The 23019-nt window shown below is 44.1% G+C and overlaps 1 protein-coding gene across 2 annotated transcripts in view; it reads right to left on the reverse strand.

Moving 5' to 3' along the window:
• EIF2B3 (eukaryotic translation initiation factor 2B subunit gamma) overlaps positions 1 to 23019 on the reverse strand; it is a 135589-nt gene that overhangs the window by 29319 nt on the left and 83251 nt on the right. For both annotated transcript variants that reach the window (XM_040977732.1, XM_040977733.1), the window contains exons 6-8: positions 13176 to 13265; positions 2352 to 2479; positions 1351 to 1541 (exon numbers count right to left, since the gene is read on the reverse strand). In XM_040977732.1, coding sequence (XP_040833666.1) covers positions 1351 to 1541; positions 2352 to 2479; positions 13176 to 13265 — 409 coding nt within the window. The remainder of the gene's footprint in view (positions 1 to 1350; positions 1542 to 2351; positions 2480 to 13175; positions 13266 to 23019) is intronic.

Raw genomic sequence — 23019 nt, forward strand, 5'->3', positions numbered from 1 at the left:
CTGGAAAAATATGGGACTTACTGTGACTTTTTTGGGAATTCCATTGAATCTGTAATCAGTTCTGCTTGAGGTATCAGATTGAGGCTGCTCACTATCTAGTATGAGTCCTGAAGATTTCAGACCCAGATTGTGTTTAAGGTTCCAATCCCCATTTTTTGGGGGAAGATTTATTTATTTTTATTGGAAAGGAAAATTTACATAAAAAAGGAGAGACAGATAAAGATCTTCTGTCTGCTGGTTTACCACCCAAGTGGCTACAATGGCTGGAGCTGAGTGGATCCGAAACTAGGAGCCAGGTGCTTCTTCCAGGTCTTCAATGTAGATGCAGGGTCCCAAGGCTTTGCGCCCTTCTCCAGTGTTTTCCCAGGCCACAAGCAGGGAGTTGGATGGTAAGCGGAGCAGCTGAGATATGAACCAGTGCCCATATGGGATCCAGGAGTGGCAAGGTGAGGATTTAGCCACTATGCCATTGCATTGGGCCCTCCAATCCCAATTTTCAGCATGTTTAATATAACTCTTCTTCCCTCTAGTCTATAATAGCCATATTCATAGAATTCTACCAGGAAAAATGCCAACAATTCATATTTTCATTATCTCGACCTTGTTACTCTGAAATGCCAACCTCACATAGTTCCCTCAATTACCTATCTTTTCTGGCTCTTTCCTCAACCCTTTATTTGTCTGCATTTCCTTTTTTTGATCCGGTATCCCTCCTTCCTACAATTCCCACTACACAGAGAGCTACACTCAGCTTCAGTCTCACTCTCCCTCCATTGCCTTCACTACTGTCTGGCTTGTCTTTGAGGGCACTACTTACCCTTCATGGCAAGCTGCTCTCTGTCCCTTACAAACTGCATGGTTAAAAGGAAATATCAACGGATACCTCACTAAGCTGTTTCTGTCTAGATAACTATTTTTCCTGCGCATTCTTTCCTTAAAGCTTTGCCTTTCAGTCACTCTTGACTGTACCCCTTCACTTTCTTAGAGAAACCTCTGTGTGCATGTTAACCAAACCAAAGCAACGACTAAGCAGTATTTACCTTGTTGTATGTTAAATAAGTACTGTAAATATTCCCGTTTTGAACAGAATGGGAGCCAGAAGATAACCTTCCTAGAGATCATGGCCTTTTCTTGGAGCCATGGAAGTCCCATCACCAAGGACAAGGCCCTCCGTTTTTCCTTCTACTCTACCTTAGTAGCTCAATGGTCTTCCCTGGTATGCCAGATTTTGTTCCAATCTTTGAAATGAGAGATTTTGAATAATTTATCATGTGCCTAATGAAGAAATAAAAGGTTCAGTCTTTCTATAAATGGAGCTCCCAAAACTCCCGTCTAAACCCATCTCCTCACCTGTCTGTTTGCTTCCATGTAAAGTCCCAGTGTGTTCACTCGAGAGCAGAGCCCTTCTTTCATGATGTGAACATAGCAGCGCACCTGTGTTTTGGACAAGTCTTCCCATGTGTCTCCTCGACAGGCATTCCAGCAGGCATCATATGGAGCCAAGGTCAGTGTACTGGCTTCTTTTATAAAACTATAAATATCTTTGAAACAAACATTCAAATCAGGCAATTAAATGACAATGAGATGACAGAGTGGGTGCAGTTTTGAAAGGGGACAGCTAACACTTCTGTCCATGGAACTCGCCCATGAAGCATGGGTCCTGGGGAAGTCTCACTAAGTCCTTAATGAATAAGTTAAGTGAAAAGAGGCAATGTGTTTTCTTGTATGTTTGAAATATTATGCAATATAAGAGGTTATCCTAAAAGCAAGTTTGGTCAATAATCACGTACTACTAGGGAAAAAAAAATTAGGTGATCCTTGTCAATCATGAAATAACACACCTAGTACTTAGGTGTTAGTGACCAGCCATGTTGGCTTTGTCATTTTAGTCTGCGTTATCACATCAGGTGGCAGAGAGTGCAGAACTTGGAGCCAGAGTGCCTGGCATCCAATCTTTCAATTCTCATAGTAATCATCTGAGATATTTTATTTTATAATAAGAAAACTGGAGCTCAGAAGAATGAGTATTCTACCTCAGGTCATAGCTAATAAGAGGCAGAGTAATTTAAAATCCAGGTCTGACTTACTACAAGTCCAGTGATCTTAACCATCACATTATATTGCCTATTCATTTATTTGGTGAATATTTTTTCAGAATATCTACCACAGGCCCAGGACAGGGTCAGGGACTAGGTCATCTCCCAATGGTTGGTCTCTAATGATATATCTTGCCTTCCCTTGATAGAACCAATTGAGTTTAATGACAAGATGTCTAGTAAGAATCATAGCGAGAAGAGATTTCCAAAGGTGCTTCTAACCATGCCTCTTACTGCACCAACCCAGGCACTGACCTAAGGACTTGAGTTCCTTTTTCTTTAGGTCTTCCTCTTTGTCTTCTTGTCCCTGTTGTGAACAAGCTGAAGAAAACTGTTTTCTTACTAGGTATGGAATCAGTTCACTTCGGATTGAGGTAATTGACCTAGGAAGAAAGAGGGAACAAATATGAGAAACCTGACTCAGTAGATCTTCTGGATCAAAAACTTTGTGCATCTAAGGAAAACCCAGATTCTGTCATGCTGCCTTGGGGTTGGCAGAGATCAAATGAAGAATGGATTTGGCATTTCTTGAGAAACAAAAGATTTGGGTCTTTTCATGGGCTTCAGGCTCGGGCTGGAAGGCAGCATCCCAAGCGTGAATGAAGATCCCTCCTCTCAGTTAAGGCTGAGAGCAGTCTTCCATAAACTTCCACCTGATTGTATAAGTATGTATTTTCTTTTTTTTTTTTTTTTTTAAGATTTATTTTATTTTTATTGGAAAGGCGGATATACAGAGAGGAGAGACAGAGAGGAAGATCTTCCGTCCGATGATTCACTCCCCAAGTGAGCGCAACGGCCGATGCTATGCCGATCCGAATCCGAAGCCAGGAGCCTCTTCCGGGTCTCCCGCGCAGGTGCAGGGTCCCAAAGCCTTGGGCTGTCCTTGACTGCTTTCCTAGCAGGGAGCTGGATGGGAAGAGGGGCTGCCGGGATTAGAACTGGCGCCCATATGGGATCCCGGGCGTGCAAGGCGAGGACCTTAACCACTGCGCCACCACACCGGGCCCTGTATTTTCTTTTTTAAAAATTTTTTGAAGATTTATTTATTTTTATTCAAAGTCAAATATACAGAGAGGAGGAGAGACACAGAGGAAGATCTTCTAATGATTCACTCCCCAAGTGACCACAATAGTCGGTGCTGCACCAATCTGAAGCCAGGAGCCCAGATCCTCTTCCAGGTCTCCCACACGTAGGCACAGGATCCCAAGGCTTTGGACTGTCCTCGACTGCTTTCCCAGGACACAAGCAGGGAGCTGGAAGGTAGAGCTGCTGGGATTAAAACTGGTGCCTATTTGGGATCACAACTGGTGCCTATTTGGGATCTGAGCTGTTAAAGGTGAGGACTTCAGCTGCTAGGCCACAGCTCTGGGTCCCTCGTTCAAATTTTAAAGTACTAACTATTTTGTTCAGCATTTGCAAAGCAGCTACCTCATGTAAATCACTCTCTCGGGCTTTTGGACAAGAAATTCATAATCCAGTGGGGCATTCGCCTGCTGCAGGTTTCAGGAAGGAGAGAGCTAGACAGAGATGAAGCTGACCAGGCAGACAAAGGAACCAGATTACAGAAGCTCTCTGTGGCTTTGTGTCTACAATGAGAAGCCAGTGGTGTTCAGCAGGAAATGACACATTCAGTTTTACTTCTGAGATAATTCCAGTGGTGGAGGGAAAGGACCCTTGAACAAGTGGACTGAAGACAGGGAAACCAGGGCCCAGTGCAGTACCCTAGCGGATAGTCTTCACTTTGGGGAATGAATCACTGGACACTCTCTGTCTCTCCTCCTCTCTGTATATCTGACTTTGCAATAAAAACAAATAAATCTAAAAAAAAAAAAAACCCAGGGAAACCAGATGGATACTCTGAGAGCAGAGAGATAATGAGTTTTGTCAGAGGCGGTTCTGGAAACCCGCCTGCTGTTGCCTGGGTTCCATCCCACCTCCCTGCTCAGCAAAGCTTTGCTTGCGGACACAGGACCACACAGAAGCAGCAGAGGCAGGAAGGCAAGTCAGAGGCAAATGCTGAGGAGAGTAAGGAAAAGTATAAATCCTGGAGCTGTACAATTCATGGTTTTTGTCATCTTCTTTTTAAAGATTTGTTTGTTTATTGGAAAGTCAGATATACAGAGAGGAGGAGAGACAGAGAGGAAGATCTTCCGTCTGATGATTCACTCCCCAAGTGAGCGCAATGGCTGATGCTATGCTGATCCGAAGCCAAGATCCAGGAGCTTCCTCCAGGTCTCCCACACGGGTGCAGGGTCCCAAGGCTTTGGGCCATCCTCAACTGCTTTCCCAGGCCACAAGCAGGGAGCTGGATGGGAAGTGGAGCTGCTGGGATTAGAACTGGTGCCTATATGGGATACCAGTGTTCAACGTGGGGACTTTAGCCAAGAGCCGGCAGCTGAGTCCCAAGGCTTTGGGCCATCTTTCACTGCTTTCCCAGGCCACAAGCAGGAAGCTGGATGGGAAGCGGGGCCACTGAGATTAGAACCGGCTCTATATGGGATCCCGAGGCATATGTGTGAGGACGGTAGCCGCTAGGCTACTTTACAGGGCCTGAATTATGAATAATTTTAAAAAAGTTTTTGTATTTTTCAAATATCAGACACGGCCATTCCTTGGTCTTCTTCCCTTGTTCTTTATACCATCATTCTTCTGATCTGCTCCTAGTTCTGACACTTCCTCCATTTTCTCTCAACACATTTGGAGCTTAAAGTTTTTTTTTTTTCTCCAGCTCTGTTTATGATTTTCCTCATGCTGTTCATCTCCCTGAGATAATGACACTTGGTGGCTTCTTTACTGCTATTGTCAAATTTAGACTAAAGTCAAGACCTATCTTCTTGACTCTTACATTTTCAACTGACTGAATGTTCCCTCCCACTTAGTTGACTCATAGTTTCCTTGAACTCAGTATCTAAAATGAACTCATCATCTTTCTCCCAAACCACCACTCTATTTCCCCACAACACTAGCTACCTTGCTTGCTTAGTGATATGAAGAATAATCATTTAATCACCCAGTCATCATCCTATCTTCCATCACCCCTTACAATTAAATACCAAATCTTGCTGATTCTATCCCTTAAATCTTTCTCAAAACTGTCGACTTCTCTCTATCTGTATGGCATCTCAATGCTGTCATTAAGTCCGGATTATTGTCATCATTTGTACGGCTTTTAGCTGGTCTCTCTTCCTCCAGTCTTACCTCCCTGAATTTTAAAATATTTCTTTCTTTTTTTTAAAGATTTATTTATTTTTATTGCAAAGGCAGATATACACACAGGAGGAGAGACAGAGAGGAAGATCTTTTTCCGATGATTCACTCCCCAAGTGGCTGCAACGGCTGGAGCTGATCCAATCCAAAGTTAGGAGCCAGGAACTTCTTCCGGGTCTCCCACACAGGTGCAGGGTTCCAAAGCTTTGGGCCGTCCTTGACTGCTTTCCCAGGCCACAGGCAGGGAGCTGTATGGGAAGTGGAGCTGCCAGGATACAAACCGGCGCCCATATGGGATCCTGGTGCATTCAAGGCAAGTACTTTAACCTCTATGCTATTGCGCTGGGCCCCTTAAATATTTTCTAAAGCATTCAGATCAAGTGTCTTGTTCCTTCAATCCATCTACTTTATAGACACAGTGATTTTTTAAAAACTATAAATCTGATCTTATCTCCTTAATCTTATAGAATGCTCAGACTAATGACTACTTACGAGTTTGTGCCTCGAGGAGAGCAGAATGAGGGAGAAACTTCTGGATTTGTAATCATGTTCTGTTTGGAGCTGAGTGTAGGAGTTACAAAAGCATGCTCATTTTGTGAAAATTTATTGAATCATAATACCTCTCAAATATTATCTTTTCTTAGAAGCCTATAAAACATTTGTAGGCCTCTGCATTTAAATAATCGAGACAATTATATGTATTTACTTTTAAACAATATTGTATATGCTTGAAAATTAATATATATCATACCTCAAATTCTGTAGGAATTCTCATAATAGCTATCATTGTCCTTATTTTATAACTGAGGACAGTCTCCCACACGGGTGTAGGGTCCCAAGGCTTGGGCTGTCCTCAACTGCTTTCCTAGGCCACAAGCAGGGTGAATGGAAAGCAGGACTGCTGGGACACAAACCAGTACCCACATGGGATCCTGGCACAGGCAAAGTGAGGACTTCAGCCGCTCGGCTATCACACCAAGCCCAAAACTGGTATTTTTAACATTTTTTCTGGAACTGAGAAAAGATCTTCTTTACAACCATAAACTTCCAGAGAAGTTTAAAAATGATGTCTATGGCAAGATGAAAAAAATTTTTGTTTTGCATTCTGGATTTTCTTTTTGTAAGCAAACCAAAAGAGAGTTAAAATCCCCTAAATGTGTTCTACTTCAGCTCAGTCCTTCAAAGGATTAATTATTTGGGAAGGGTGAAGAACAGAAAACCTTCTTTTATAGGTCCTGGAACTCCAATCTGCAGAGCAGAAGGACTACAAGCTCGGGTTTTATGGCCTCTTGTCTCACCAAAGCTGTAATTGGAACGATAAGGCAATTGCTAAGTTAACCCTACGCTTTGTTCTCAGGGTTTGTTTATTACTTTTGGCCTCCAAAGAAGGTAGATATAATCTAGAAGGGTAAACAGGAAATTACCTTAGATTAAAAGGTACTGACTTAAAAGCTAGGTATTTGATACACAGTATTCTGTGATGCCTGTTTTTTCCTTCTTGGCAAACACTGATACCTTCTACGGGGATAAAATTTCAATGCTGGTGTATATGACTTGAGAATCAGAACATGTTCAGATATTACCAGTTGCAGAGACCTCTTAGTCTTAGGTCAATCCAATAAACTTACATCTTAAGAAAAACTACTGTATGTATTTGAAAGGCAGAAAGACATCTCCCATATGCTGGTTCACTCCCCCAAATGATTACAAAAGCTGGAGTTGAGTCAAGATGAAGCCAGGTGCCAGCAACTCAGTTCAGGTCATCCCTGTGGGTGGCAGGGTTCCAACTACTTGAGTCATCACAGGCTGCCTCCCAGCTTGTGTATGCGTGGAAGCTGCAGCCGAGAGTAAGACTGGGGCTCAAACTCAGGCAGTGCAACAGCAGACACAGGCGTCCCAAGAGGAGTCTTAGCTGCTACACCAAACACACGCTCCAATAAACATCTTAATTCAATTTACCAGTTGGTACCCTAAACATGCCAGACACTGTTCTCAGCAATGCAGATATAGTATTGAACAAAATAGGCAAATTCATGCTGTCACATGGAGTGAACAACTTGATTATCTTTACATTTACTATGTGTCAGAAGAAAGACACAAGATCAGGAAAGGAAATAATTAGTTATGCTTGATGGAGATAAGCACAGCAAAGAATTATGATAAAACATGAGCAGACTGAGAAGGAAAAAATGAGATAAGAGATAAAGCTTCCTATAGGAATTAACACCTGGATAAATTAATGCTTTAAGAAGATAATTTAAAAAAAAATTGTGTGTTTTTATTTATTTGGGAAATACACACACACAGGGTGGGGAGACAAAAACAGGGGGCAGAAGAAACATCTTTTCTACCCACTGATTCACTACTTAAATGTCCAACAATTACTGGTGCTGGGCTAGGTCAAAGCCAGGAGCTCCATCTGGATTTCCTGCATGCCTGGGAGGGACCCAAAGCACTTCAGTCATCACCTATCGCCTCCTAGGCACAGGAGCAGGAAGCTGGATGGAAAGTGTGGAGTACCTGAGACTTGTACTGGGTGCTCCAACATGAGACGGAAGACGTCCCAAGCAGTGGCTTAGCCCACTGTATATTAAGGCCTATTTCATCCTCTATCTTAAGGGGGCTAGCAGGGCTTCAAGACAGCAAAATGGAGAGAAAGGAAAATTTCTTTGGGTTTCTATAAAAGGAAATCAAGACTAGTTCTGGTATAAACCCATGCCTTGCATAATGTTAACTCAGAGTTGGCATTTTGCTTGAGTCCTTCACAAGTCCCAGGCTAATCTAGAGCCCTGAATCAATCTCTCTTTTGGAACAATAACTATTACAGCAAAGAGCTGAACCAACACTTGGGCTTCTACACCTCCTAAAATATCTGAAAGTGTCCAGCTGAAATTGTAAAAGAGTCAAGAACCTCTGGCTCACCAATAAACAATAGCAGAGACACCATTTAACACTCATTCTAAACTCTGCTTCTGCTTTAGACATAAACTTCTGATTTAAAGTGTTCTAGAAATTCTTTGAAACACTCACCTTTTCTATTGTATTCAGAGGTGCATTAAAAAGAAGATTGCTTGGACATCCGTATACAGCGCAATCATTAAACTTCTCATGAAAGAGAATACAGACTCCTTTCTACAGATTTTTTTTTAAAGCTTTATCATTTTTTTATTGGAAAGGCAGGTATATAGAGAGGAGCAGAGACAAAGATCTTCCCTCCCATGGTTCACTCTCTAAGCGGCCACAACGCCTGGAGCTGAGCCAATCCAAAGCCAGGAGCCTCTTCTAGGTATCCCACATGGGTGCAGGGTCCCAAGGCTTTAGGCCGTCCTTGACTGCTTTCCCAGGCCACCAGCAGGGAGCTGGATGGGAAGCGGGGCTGCCGGGATACAAACTGGCACCCATATGGGATTCTGGCGCGTCCAATGCGAGGACTTTAACAACTATGCTATTGCGCCAGGCTCTCCACAGATCTTCCTGAAGCTTTTCTGCTTAGTCAACTGCAGAAATCTTTGTCTGTTTTTCCACTACTGCTGCACTAAATTACTTCTGCTATCTGGTACTACATCTCTCTTCTCCCATTCACCAGGTATATATGGTAGCTAATTCATTCTGAAGGAATTTCAGTGTGGCATGTAAATGTGTAAACAATTAAGAAAACATAAGTGTGATTTTGAAAAAAACACAAAGTTTTCCATACAAAGAACACGGGATAGAACATGGGTTTGTTAGGTTTCAAAGGTAAACTAGAACAAAGGCTTGCAAAAGCAGTCATTTCTTGAAGTTATATCTATTAGGTTTAATCTTTCCATTCCTAAGGAATCATCATTTAATGACAAGATTATTATAAAGGTCTACTACTTACTTTGAAGGAATACCTTCCCATGCAGAATGGTCTATGTTCTCCTGCCAGATTGTATCATTGCTTGTTTCACAAAGACTATCTGTTTAAAGATCTGTAACTCCCTGCTCAGCTTTCAAGACCTTCTACATGCTGCTACTTAACCACCAACCAAATCAATCCCATCTCTCACAACTTCCCAAAGAGCTTCACTATTCCAGCCATGAATAAAGAATGTCCCTCAGGGCGGGCATTTGGCCAAAGATTAGATGCCTCTGTTCCACACTGGAGGCCTGGGTTTGATGCTGGGCTCTGGTTCCTGACAGGTACAGATACTGGAAGGCAGTGCTGATGGCTCAGGCAGTTGGGCTTCTGCCAGAGGGAGATTTGTACTGTGTACTGGCTCCCAGCTTAGGCTTGGCTTAGTCACAGCTGTTGTAGGAGTTTGGATTGTAGGGCTGGAAGCTATCTGCTTCTCATGTAAAGAAATAAAAAACTTGGAAAAAGAGGGGGCTAGTGTTATGTCAAAGAGGTAAGTTGCCATCTAGGACGCAATACCCATATTGGACTGCTTGGGCTCAAGTCCTCTGTTTCCAATTTTTATTCCCTTCTTACTAAGGCACACCTTGGGAGGTACCAAGTGATGGCTCGAGTACTTGGGTCCCTGTCACCCACGTACAAGACCCAGATGAAGTTCCAGACTCCTGACTTCAGCCTGGCCCGACCCCAGCTATTATGACCTGAGATGTGAACAAGTAAGTAGAAGGTCTCTCTTTCTCTGCTTTTCAAATAAATACAAAACCTTAAAATCATTCTGATCTTCTCTATTTTTCCTAATGTATTAAAATTTTTCCAATTTTTGGGTCCTGTGAAGTAGCCTAGTGGTTAAAGTCCTTGCCTTGAACATGCTGGGATCCCATATGGGTGCTGGTTCTAATCCCAGCGACCCTGTTTCCCATCCAGCTCCCTGCTTGTGGCAGGGAGGAATTCCATCTGAGGAATTAATTAGCAGATAAAAGAGTCTCTCTCTCTCTCTCTTAATCTAGCTCTAACTTTTAAAATAAATGAATAAGGACCCGGCGCCACGGCCTAGCGGCTAAATTCCTCGCCTTGAATATGCCAGAATCTCATATGGGTACCAGTTCTAATCCTGGCAGCCCCACTTCCCATCCAGCTCCCTGCTTGTTGCCTGGGAAAGCAGTCAAGGATGGCCTAAAGCCTTGGGCCCCTGCATCCACGTGGGAGACCCAAAATAGGCTTCTGGCTCCTGGTTCCCGGCTCCTGATCCACTTAGTTGCAGCCATTGTGGCCGTTTGGGGAGTGAACCATCGACGGAAGATCTTCCTCTCTGTCTCTCCTCCTGTGTGTATATCTGTCTTTCCAATAAAAATAAATAAATCTTTTTAAAAAACATTTTTTTCAAATTTTCTGATATTATTTAAAACATTCTTAAATTTTTTATTTAAAAGGCAGAGAGAGACAGAGCAAGAGAGTGGGAGATACTTTCTCACTGTTGTTTATTCCCCCCCAAACGCCTGCAAAAGTTGGGGTTGGGCTAAGCTGAAGGCAGAAGTCCCATGGGCATCTAAGAATTTCAGCTACCAGTTGTTGCCTCCCAGAGTGTGCTTTTGCAGAAAGCTACAACTGGAAGTGGAGCATGGGAGGCAGAGGCACCAAGTGGTATCTTATATCACTAAGTCAGGGCCTGGCGTGGTAGCCTAGAGGCTAGAGTCCTCACCTTGCATGTGCCAGGATCCCATATAGCCGCCAGCTCTAATCATGCCAGTCCTGCTTCCTGTCCAGCTCTCTGTGGCCTGGGAAAGCAGCTGAGGACAGCCCAAAGACTTGGGACCCAGTACCCATGTGGGAGATCCGGAAGAAGCTCCTGGCTTCAGATCAGCTCAGCTCTGGACATTGCGGCCACTTAGGGAGTGAATTAGCTGACAGAAGATCTTCCTTCCTTTCTGTCTCTCCTCCTCTCTGTGTATCTGACTTTGCAATTAAAAAACAAACAAACAACAACAAAAACCTGATGATGACAGATGTTTGGCATAGTGATTTTTTTTTTAAAGATTTGTTTTATTTTAATTACAAAGTCAGATATAGAGAGAGAAGGAGAGATATAGAGGAAGTGGAGCTGCCGGGATTAGAACCAGCGACCATATGGGATCTCGGTGCATTCAAGGCGAGGCCTTTAGCCACTAGGCCACGCCGCCAGGCCCCATGGCATAGTGATTTTTAAAAAAGATTTATTTATTTTTATTGTAAAGTCAGATATATAGAGAGGCGGAGAGACAGAGAGGAAGATCTTCCGTCCGATGAATCACTCCCCAAGTGACCGCAGCAGTTGGTGCTGCGCCTATCCGAAGCCAGGAGTCAGGAGCCTATTCTGAGTCTCCCACGTGGATGCAGGGGCCCAAGGCTTTAGGCCGTCCTTGACTGCTTTCCCAGGCAACAAGCAGGGAGCTGGATGGGAAGCGGGGTTGCTGGGATTAGAACTGGTGCCCATATGGGATCCTGGTATGTTCAATGTGAGGACTTTAGCCACTAGGCCACAGTGCCGGGCCCTACCATCTGTTTTTAATACATGCCCTCTGATTCAGCAATTCTAAGATCTGAAGATAGAGGGAGGGCGGGGGGAAAGAAATGAGGGTCTCTAAGAGATCTTGAGATGAGGAGGTAGTTTGATATCAGATTCTGTATCTCTCTGGGAAGGTGCCATTTGGTAGCGCTCTTGTCCGCAGTCATGTAACTAATTTAAGCACATTTTCTGTACTGCACTTGCATCGGTGGTGGCCACATGAGCTACAGATGAGCCACAGCAGTCAGAATGAGGCCAGCTTTGGGAAAACAGAGAAACAATGACCCTTTGGAAAACTTTCTAGGAGTCTAAACAATTTGTTATTCTATTGGCTCACAGGCACGGGCATTCCTGTGGGAGCCTAGCAGGCGTTAGTGGGGCAAGGGTTAGGATGCTGCAAAGAGGAACATAGTGGCACAGAAAATGATCACCTTTCCCTTAATATTTATTTATACACCAAAGTCCACAACCAAGGGCAAAATTAGCATTTAAAACCAGATTTTCAGATTCCCTTCCCCAGCTGATCTGAAGGAATTTGCTACTGTGTTATCTACTTTGTTGTCTTCAGTGCTGTTAAAGGCAGCAGTCATCAAGGCAAACTACCTGCTTCTCTCTCTCTCTCTTTTTTTAATTGTTAATAACATTGTATTATGTGAAACAGTTTTATAGGCACTGGGATTCCCCCCACCCCTCCCACAACCCCTGCTTCTCTTTTGTGCAGTAACTAAATCTCTGTTACATATTTCTCTAAGAGCAACTTTTCTTTAAAAATTTATTTATTTGAAAAGCACAGAGATAGAGATAGAGGGAGAGATAGAGATAGATGTCTTCCATTCGATGGTTCACTTTCCAAACAACCACAATGACCAGGCTGAAGCCAACAGCCAGGAACTCCATCCGAGGTTCCAGGACTCAGGTGTGTCATGACCAGGATCCGCTGCCTACCAAGTGCATTATTAGCAAGAGTCTAGATCAGAAGACAGTAGCTGGGACGCAAACCAGGCCCTCCAATGTGGGATGCAACCATCCCAAATGATGGCCTAACTTGCTGTGCCATAATGCCCACCCGAGGTTCCATTTCTTATCCAAAATGCTTGAGATCAACTGTCACATGTGCTTGGAGAAAAACAGCATCTGGCAAGGAGCTCACCTCGCAGGAGAGAACAAGAGCAAGGAAACCACAGATATGGGCATCCTGGGTTACTCAGTTATACCAACAACTTTTGCTGGTTTATTTTCTCATAGGTCCCAAAACACAAAAAGAAAACTCTTTGGTATAGACAAAATAATACTATACTGATAACATGATTTCATTTCTAAAACAAAAGTGAGAACAAACTATCCTATTTATATAAACTAGTGAATCTAATACTTCAAAGGTTTAAAATGTTAACCATATCACAAGGCAGCTAGTTAAGTGGTATAGCTTTGATTCTACCTCCCTCTTTCTTACTTGTTTTCCATAAGGAAATCCACGACGTATTTTTTCAAACAGTAGAGATGGGCATCCACCAGACCTGTGTGGAAACGAATTCTAGGGTGCCTGGAAGAAGAACAACAAAGAACAGAATCAGAATCTGGAAAAAAAAATTCAATCCTATTACCAGGTGCTATGCATTAGGAAGTTTAGAAGAATCAGAGCACGCCCCCCACACTTCTTCACTCCGGGAACTTGGGATGGGAAATCCCAGTTCTGATCTTACTGCATAAAAGTTCCCTAGACAAGGTAGTTCACACTTGTGAAGCTTTTTTTTAAGTTTTATTTTATTTTATAAATAAAAGCAGAGTTAGTTATAGAAAGAGAAGGAGAGATTGGATCTTCTATTAGCAGATTCATTCACTCCTAAATATTCATGACGACTAGGACTGGGTCAAGCTGAAGCCAGAGCCTAGACCTTCATCAGGGCTCCCTTATGGATGACAGGGGTACAAGCACCTTGGTCATTTTCTGTTACTTTCCCAGGTGCATAAATAGGGAGTTGGGTGGGAAGTGGAGCAGCTGGGGCCCGGACAGATGACCACATAGAATGTCAGTGTCACAGGCGATGAGTTAACATGCTGTGCCATAACACCAGTCAATAGTGAGGCTTTTTAGTTTCCAAAGAAACTTTTGAAGATGTCAAATTACTAACAGTCCAACTTTTATACTATCATAAACTCTTACCTACAATTTTTGCAACATTTTCTTGCTTCTTTCCTACCTGCCCTACTTTGCTTTCTATTTTTCTAAATAATTTTTTATTTATTTTTAAAATATTGTTTACATAGTTGAGAGAGATACATGCCCAGGTGGGCCCTTGATTACAGTGAGGAGGTTCAGGTACAGAGGAAGGTGGGTGGGACATACTGTTTCAGTTTTGTGTGTGACCAGGGGGTGAGGGGAAGGAGCCCCTCTTTGCTGTTAAACTACTTCAGCACCTGAGGATGGGGACCGATCATTGGATGACACCTTAAAACCTTGATGTGGGGAAGAGTGCTGTGAGGATGTTACTTGAGTGGTTTTGACAGTTCTAAGAAGTTGCTGGTTTTGTTGCACCAGGGTTGAGAAATCTCCAAGGCCTACTGGTTGACAAAGTCTACCTTAGTGCATTCACAGACTTAGGAACATGTTGCAAAACTTGACCAGGAGTTCTGCTTTTCATCCTCTGATGAGGCACTCAATACCCACAACAGCCTAGGTGAGCTGGCTGTCATGTCCCCTGAGTGTACCTGGGCATGCTGTCCACTAAACAGGCATCAGCAACTGAGGAGGAGCAGGCCTGATAAATGTACTCCAAGGTTGGACCACATATCCTGGGGATGGAGTCTGAGTTTGTGGTCCAACTGGGAAGTCCCACAAAGAAACCTCACCTGGGATGACCTCAGACTTGACTCTTCTGTGTGTCAGCCAGTGCAGGGTCAGGTGCAGTATGTGACCTATACCAGCCAATTCCCACACTGGTGGATACAGCTGCCTGATCAGTTAAGTCCCAGCCCCATATCTCATGTGAACTAACTGGTGCTGTGGCCCAGCCCAGCCAGTCCACTATAGACCTGGTCTTCACACGTATCAGTGGGTGCTGCGGCCTAGTCAGGATGATCCCAGTAACACCCACCAGGCCTGTTCCCAGCTCTTGGTTTTGCCCATGTCAGCCTCTGCTGCAGCCTAGCCAGGCCCAGTCTATATCCCATCCAGCTCTTGTGCACACACATGAGGACTGCAGCTTAGCTCTCAGCTTAACCTGCCCTCTGACCTAGCCATCATGTATGCTGACAGATGCTACTGTCTTGTTCAGCCTGGCCTGTCTCCAGCCCTTCTTTTTGTGCTCACTAGCAGGAGGTACAGCTTACCAGGGAAGTACTCATAGTTCCCCTGCCAGGCATACTCCCAACCCTGGATCCATCTTCCAGGGGGTAATGGAATGCCAGTCTGACATGATTGGCACCCAGTTCTGGAACTTGCTGTGGCCTAGTCTGGCTGGCCTGTACCCATATCTGCCTCTCTTTCACCAGCACGTGTGACAGCCTAGTCCAGCCTGGCTTACAAAATGCTGGCTGATGGGTGTTGGAGCCCTGCCTGGACTGGCTCACCCCCAGTCCCAGCTCTCATGCTCACCCATGGAAGCAATGGTCCAACAGGGGAGTCCCAGAGGTTCTTCTACAATGCCCGCTTCCATGCCTGGGTCTTGCAAGTGCCAGTGGGTACTATGTCCCAGTCAGAGATGGCCTGTACCTAGTCAGTATTTGCTAGCAGGTGCTGCAGCCTGGTTCAGCCCAGCCCATCCCCAGTCTAGCTCTCCTTGGTGGGTATAGCAGCCAACCCAGCCTGACCCAGTCCCAGCCCTCATGTGAACTGGTAAGTGTTGTGGTCCAACACAGCCTGGTCTACAGCCTATTCTGGCTCCCACTCACACTTCTGTGTGCTGTGGAATGACTCTGCCTGGCCTGCCCCCAGACCTGGCTCCGACAAATGCCAATGCGTGCTACTGCCTCACCTGGTCTGGCCACTCCCAGCCCCAACTCTTGTGCTCACCAGCAGGGTCTGTGGCAAGCAGGGCAGTTCCCCAAGTTTCTGTACCAGGCCATTCCCAGCCAACAGATCTCATGTGTGCACATGGGGGCTGTTTCCTAGACTGATATGCCAGCTCCTAGTCCTGGCACTCACTGGTGGGTACTGTGGTCTAGCCCAACTGGTCCACAATCATTATGGCTCTCACCAATGGATGCTATAGCCTAGTCCAGCCTGCTCTACTACCAGACCCAGCTCTCATGTGACCTAGTGGGTGCTATGGTCTAGCCTGTCCCGTCCCACATCCAATCTGGCTCTTGTGAACATGAGCACCAATGGGGGCCCGCCCACATGTGTTCCAATGGGTACTGCAGCCTTGCTCAACCTGCTCTATCCACAGCCCTGGCTCTCGCACTCATCAATGGGAGATGCAGCCCAGTAGAGCAGGACCCAGAGTTTCCTACCAGGCCTATTCCTATTCTTGGGTCTTGTGCATGTTGGCAAAAGCTTTGACCCAGCCTGGCATGGCTGGCCTCCAGGGTCAACTCTTGCTGGTGGGTGTTGCAGCATAGCCCAGCTGGGCATGGCGCAGCCTGGCCTATTCCCAGATCCAGCTCACACAAACACTGATTAGTGCTGCAACCTTGCCTGGCCTGACCCACTTCTAGCCCTAGCTCTTATGCTCCCGAGTAGGAGCCTAGTAGAGAAGTTCCCCAGCTCCCCTACCAGGCCTTTTCCCAGGATACTTCTGTGTGCTGTGGCGCTGCTTGGCATGATCTGCTTTCAGTCAGTTCTGGCCTTTGCATGTGCTGGCAGGTGCAGTAGACAGGCCCAGCCTGGCCTCCTTCCAGCCCCAGAGAGTGGTGGTTTCCTGTCAGAAAGTTCTATTGTCCAGCTTGGCTTGGCCCATCACCATCCCAAGCTCTCAGTACAAAGCAGTGGGCGGGTGCTGCAGTCCTACAGAGGTGATCCCACAACTCCTCTAGAGAATTTGCTGCCCTCAGATGTGGCTCCCTCATGTTCTAGTAGGTGCTGTGGCTCAACCTGACATGCCAACCCTTGCTCTGATACTTATGGGTAGGTACTACAGCCTAGTCCAGCCAAGAATGTCCCCCCGCCTCTCCGCCCAATGAGAACCAGCTTTTGTGTACACCAGTGGGCAGCAGATGATGCTATTTAGCCCAGCCCAGGTCCCCCATGCGGGAGGTGCCTCGGCCTAACCCAGACATGCCCCCCTCTAAACCACTCTGTCTCAGCTTCTTCTCCTACCTGTGAGTGCAGTGACCCGGTCCATGACTCCCAGAAGTCATTCCTCCCCTCTCAAAAATGACCTCAGCTGCTCCCACTCTGACATGTCACCAGATCCCCTTCCCCAGGCAATCTGCAGGACCCCCAACTCCACTGCTTGGAGGCCAGGGTGGCGTGTCCAGGACCAGCGTTCCCTGCCTTTCCCATATATCTTAAAAAAAAAAAAAAAGTCAGTCCTGGCACAATATCCTAAGGCTAAAGTCCTCGCCTTCAATGCACCGGGATCCCATCCAGCTCCCTGCTTGCGACCTGGGAAAGCAGTGAAGGACAGCCCAAAGCCTTGGGACCCAGAACCCATGTGGGAGACCCAGAGGAAGCTCCAGGCTCCTGGCTTCGGATTGGCTCAGCTCCGGCCATTGTGGCCATTTGGGGAGTGAATCAACAGATGGAAGATCTTCCTGTCTCTCCTCTCTGTATATCTGACTTTGCAATAAAAATAAATATATCTTAAAAATAGTAAAGAATAAATAGTATATAACTAATGTAGCTATGCTGACATACTGCTATAGCTAACAGATTTGGCATTCACCAGGCCCATTAGCCTGTTGGCTACTGGCTGCTTTCCTCCTATATCAGTGTAACACTCACCTAGGATAATACAACTTAGGCAGTTGCCTACAGCTGGGAATCTTTTTTTTTTCTTTTTAAATACTTATTTATTTATTTATTTATTTGAAGGGGAGAGTGACACAGTTACCTCTTACATATACTTTTTCTTTTTAAACTTGGTAAATAGCAGCAATGTCCAAGGTTTGTCTGGACTTAAACTAGTAGCCTGGAGCTGCATCCAGGTCTCCCACATGGGTGAAGTCATCCTCTTCTGCTTTCTGAGGTGTATTAGCTGGGAGCTAGATTGAAAGTGGAGTGCTCTGAATAATGGCTGCTGCTGTTGCAGGGGGCAACTTAGTCTGCTGTGCCACCACAACAATCCCTACCTTCTGCATCCCACACTTCAGTCATATTTACTTTTACTTCTAGTATTTGGTGTAAACCATTCCATTCTCATAGAAAATGAAGCACAATCTGTGAACATTCCTCTCTCCTCTTATTTATGCACCAGGATTCATTCAAGATATATTTCTTTCAGGAAACCTCTACTGACAATCCAAGTTAGTGTTCTCACAATACTTGGTATCTACATCCATTAGCTAATGTATATAGCCAGTTTATAAGTCTGTCTCAACAGGCTAAAAATCAGTAGAGACTCATATTCATAGCTTTAGTAACTTAGCACTGTGCCTCCCACAGCTTAACTGTACAACAGTTGCCAAATAAACAAATACAAAAATGAACTAGTTTACATTAAGGTATCTGTCTATTTGTTTTGTATTTTAGTTGACTGTCTTGTTTTAGTCTTTGCCTTTTTAAAGAATTATTTATTTATTTTTTTAATTGAAAGACAGATTTACAGAGAGGAGAGACAGAAAGAGAGTGAAACAGATCTTTCATCTGCTAGCTCATTTCCCAAATGGCTGCAACAGCTGGAGCTGAACCAACCTGGAGGAGCCAGGAGCTTTGTGTCCCAAGGCCTGTTTTCTCAGGCCATAAGCAGGGAAGCCAGATTGGAAGTCGAGCAACGAAATTAGAATTGGCACCCACATGGGATACTGGTGTTGCAAGGCAGAGATTAGCCTGTTGAGCCACTGGGCTAGCCCTTGGTTTTAATCTTCAATTTAATTTGTAAAAATTTTATTAATACACAGAGAACAGATTTCATGCATTCCAAGGAGACAACCACACTTCCCTCACTCCCTGGTTCCCTGGATTCCTCCCCTGCAATCCCTTTATTTTCCTCCCCTCTCTTCATCAGACATATTTCTTTTTCTTTTTTGGAAAGCAGTAGATAATGGCACAAAACCTTGGGACACTGCACCCACATGGGAGACCAGGAAGAAGCTCCTGGCTCCTGGTTTCTGGCTTTGAATTGGTTCAGCTCTGGCCATTGAGGCCACTTGAGGAGTGAGTCAGCAGATGGAAGATATTTCTCTCTGTCTCTCTTTATCTCTGTAAAATCTGCCTTTCTAATAAAAATAAATACATCTTTAATAAAAAAGGAAGTGCTTCTTTTAGGTGAAAGTACAGCTGCATATTGAAATAAATCAAATTAACATAATTTTTATTACAGTATATGTTTAAAACTGCTCTATTTTTAGTTATTGTTAATATCTTACTATGCTTAATTTATAAACTAAAACTTTTCATAAATATGTATGTATAGGGGAAAACATAATACATATGAGTACTATCTGTGGTTCAAGGTGTCTTTCTCAAGATCTTGGAACGTGTCCCTCATAAATAAGAGGAAATAAATCATAAATCATTTTTCTTTAAAATGTCTGAGAAAATTTACTAGAGCAGCCATTTTGGCTGAAAGATTTTAAATTACTAATTCAACTTTGTTACTTACAGGTCTATTCAAGTTTTCTGTTTCTTGAATCAGTTAGGATGTACCATGCAGATGAACCCAGGACTCTTCCCTGCTCTGACCTCTAACCTGCTCTCGGTATGTATCACTATGTGTGCACTTTAACACAGCACCTGAATTGATTCTGGCTGCTAAAGGAAGGAAGTAAGGGAGACAAGGAAGGAAAGTGGTGGGGCATCAACATTTGTTGAATAATGATAACTGGTCAGGAATTTTGGAATATGCTTTCATATATAACATGCTTGACTTCATTATACAGATGAGAAAGAACAGTTAAGTAACTTGTGTAGTCACAGAAGCAGACACTGGTCAAACTGGGTTTAAGGTCTTGGAAACTCTTCTAACTCTTCTACTGGGGTGGGATGTGCGGCACAACAGTTAAGTTGCCTGATAGTGACCTGTATCCACTACCAGAGTACCTGTTTCCCTACCAGAGTGCTTGGTTCCAGTCATGGCTACTCTGCTTCCAACCCAGCTTTGGTCGTGTCCATCAGAGAGATAATAACTGATGGCTCAGGGCAGCCATTTCAAAATTATTACTCTCTACGTCCAAAGCTTTTAAAGATTTTAGAAAAAGGTCTGGGTTTCTTCACTTAATATCAATATACTTAGCTGTCCCCAAAAAGACATCAATGGATTTCAGGTTCTCATCTCCTTAAAACATACAGATTGAGAGCAAGGGTTCCTAGTTCAGGACAATTACAAATGTTATTGAGGGTTTTTTCTCTTCATCCCATCTGCAGAATATGGAAAGAATTGAACTGCTTTAATGCTGCTCATTGCACAAGTATAGCAAAAGTCAACAGGGAATTCTATTCCTTAATCCCTAACATGCTCCTTTAATAATACTCAGTTACTTAAAGATTGGGTAGAAAAAGATGTTTAGGTGAAAAGGCAGTTTATGGTAGATGCATGTTTAAAAACTGAAATTTTTCCAGACATTATGCGTGTATACACTGTCAGAGACTTCCAGAACCCTTGTGAATGGGACCTGAATGATTTCTAGCCCAGTGGGGTTGCTGAGACAGTGCACAGTGGCCTAATGAAGTAGGAAAAAAGTAGGATACTAGGAAGAAAACCTCCAGGGATCTGCATTGAGAGTGACCTGACAGTTTATATGAATGTACATAGTAACTTCATCCAAACCAAATTGAATTGCAACTTTGAGGACAGGTACGCACAGAGGACAAGCTATAAGCCTGTTCAGGCTCCTGAGGTGAGGCCTCATGTAAGCCCATCTGATAGAGATCGCATGTCAAAAAACTACTGTTGAGACATTGTGGTTTACAAAACAATGTAGGGAGCTACGACAGATGAGAATGTAATGAATTGTCTAAGGAAACAGGCACAGGATAAGATTCATAGGCTGATGTAACTTGAGGTTGCTTTTACAAGAACTGTGTAGAGGCACGTGATAAGAAAACAGTATTTCAGATTGGCAGAATAACATGTACAAAAGCAAAGTAGTATGGAGAAAAATCAGGATATACTAATAAATGTGGGGGAGTAGCCAGGGGCTAGATCATAGCCTTCTAAGGTGCTATGTTAAGGTATCTATCTTGCAGGTATTGACAAATCGAAGAAAGTCGCCATCTTAACGAGATACAAAACATGGCATGCTGCTTTGTAGGTTTTAATTTAACTGAGCCAAAATTGTTTGGGCAAAATTCCCTTTCTTGAAAGGTTCTGTCATGGCCATGACAGGTATTTTATATGAGATTTAGAAGGTGGAAGAAAAGCTGGAGCCACATTTTTATGCTATGAATGCTGATGAATGGTGCCAAATACTATGGTAACTTGAGAGTGTTACAGATATGCCAGTTCATCTAGTGGGTATGAAATAGCACCAAGACTACAGTTTTCCAGATTCTGCCATATATCTCCACTAAGTTTCTCTTAAGTACTGAGCCAAGTATTGAACAGTTCTTTGGGAAACGAGGCAAGTCTTTTCTGCAGATCATCAACAACAAGGAGCCTAAAGATAGTGAGAAACAGCTGGAGTTCCACTTTGCCCTCCCAGGTCTCATGTGTCCTTCTGTGGCCCTGCCTGCTCTTACTCTTAACCATGTCCATTTGCTTTCTGACTGCTTGGTTGGTCTGCCTAACAGTGATTGCATAATAATAACAACAATGTTATAACAACTCTACACACAGAAGCAGTAAATGCATATGCTATTCTAGCAGTTTCCACATTGGCATAATATTCAGAAATCCTTTATTCTACATCCCTCACAGTATTTCTGCTTCTCTGACATAAAAATTGCTATCAGAAATGGTCATGGGGTGGGTTTTTGGCATGGCAGTTAAGATGCCAGTAAGTGGCTGATGCTATAGTGCTGTGAATTGTGTTTGTGACGTCAGTATCCCAAAAGGAGTGTTGGTTCTAGTCCCAGATGCTCTGCTGATGAGCCAGCTTCCTGCTAATGCATCTGAGAAGCCAGAGGATAATATAGTCCAGGTGCTTGAGGCCTTGACATCCATGTCAGGAACCAGAACGGAGTCTGGTTCCTAGATTAAATCTGGTTCTGATCTGGATGTTGCAGTCACTTGGCAAATGAACTAGCAGTTGGAAGATACTTTTCCTCCCCATCCCTCTTTGTCACTACGCCTTTCAAACCGCCAGTGAAGATGCCTATGTCTCACACTGGACTGCCTGGATTTGATGCCTGGCTCTATCTAGCTCCTAACTCCAACTTCCTGAAAATGAAGAACTGGGAAGGCATTAGCGATAGCTCAATTGAGCACCAGCAACCTATGTGGAAAAATCTGTATTGAGTTCTTGGTCTTGGGTTGCCCGTATCTGGCTGTTCTTGGCATTTGGGGAGTAAGGTGGCAGAAAGGAGCACTCTCTTTTTTTGAAGATTTATTTATTTCTATTGGAAAGGCAGACCTGCCTCTGTAGAGAGACAGAGAAAGATCATTAATTCAAATGACTGCAATAGTCAGTCAAACCTATCAAAACCCAGAATTCGGGAGCTTCTTCTGGGTCTCCAATAGGGGTACTGGGTCCCAAGGCCTTGGGTCATCATCCACTGCTTTACCAGGTCATAAGCAAGGAAGTGAATCAGAAGTGGTGCAGTGAGCACATGACCAGGCACTTGCAGGCAGAGGACCAGCCAATTGAGCCATCATGTCGGCTCCAAGCATGCTCTCTCAAAACAGAGTCCTAGAAGAATAGAATCTTTGTTGAAGTTGAGTGGGTTTTATTTGGAATCAGTTTTCTGATTTGATCAGGTTTAAACCTTTCAACTAATTGAATAAGGACCACTCACATGATTAGTCAAGATTGTCTCCCTTCTTTAAAATCAAAACATTGTTGTTATTATATTAACAAAATACCTGTTCAGCAACTTGGATTAGTGCACTACAGCCTAGCAAGGTTGACACACAAAACTAACCCTCACATAGGCTGATGTGAACTGTAAGGGTGACATAACACATGAGTCAGCAAAGCCCAGGCAGGATCACACACAACCAACTATCCATCCTTCCTCCATCTCCACTCAGTACCAGAACCTGCTGAGATCTGAGACCCTACCTCTCACCCCTCCAGAAGGTGCTGTAAACAAAGAGCTC

Source organism: Ochotona curzoniae, unplaced genomic scaffold (assembly GCF_017591425.1).
Source record: "Ochotona curzoniae isolate NIBS_2020 unplaced genomic scaffold, NIBS_Ocur_1.0 contig_2855, whole genome shotgun sequence".
Lineage (NCBI taxonomy): Eukaryota > Metazoa > Chordata > Mammalia > Lagomorpha > Ochotonidae > Ochotona > Ochotona curzoniae.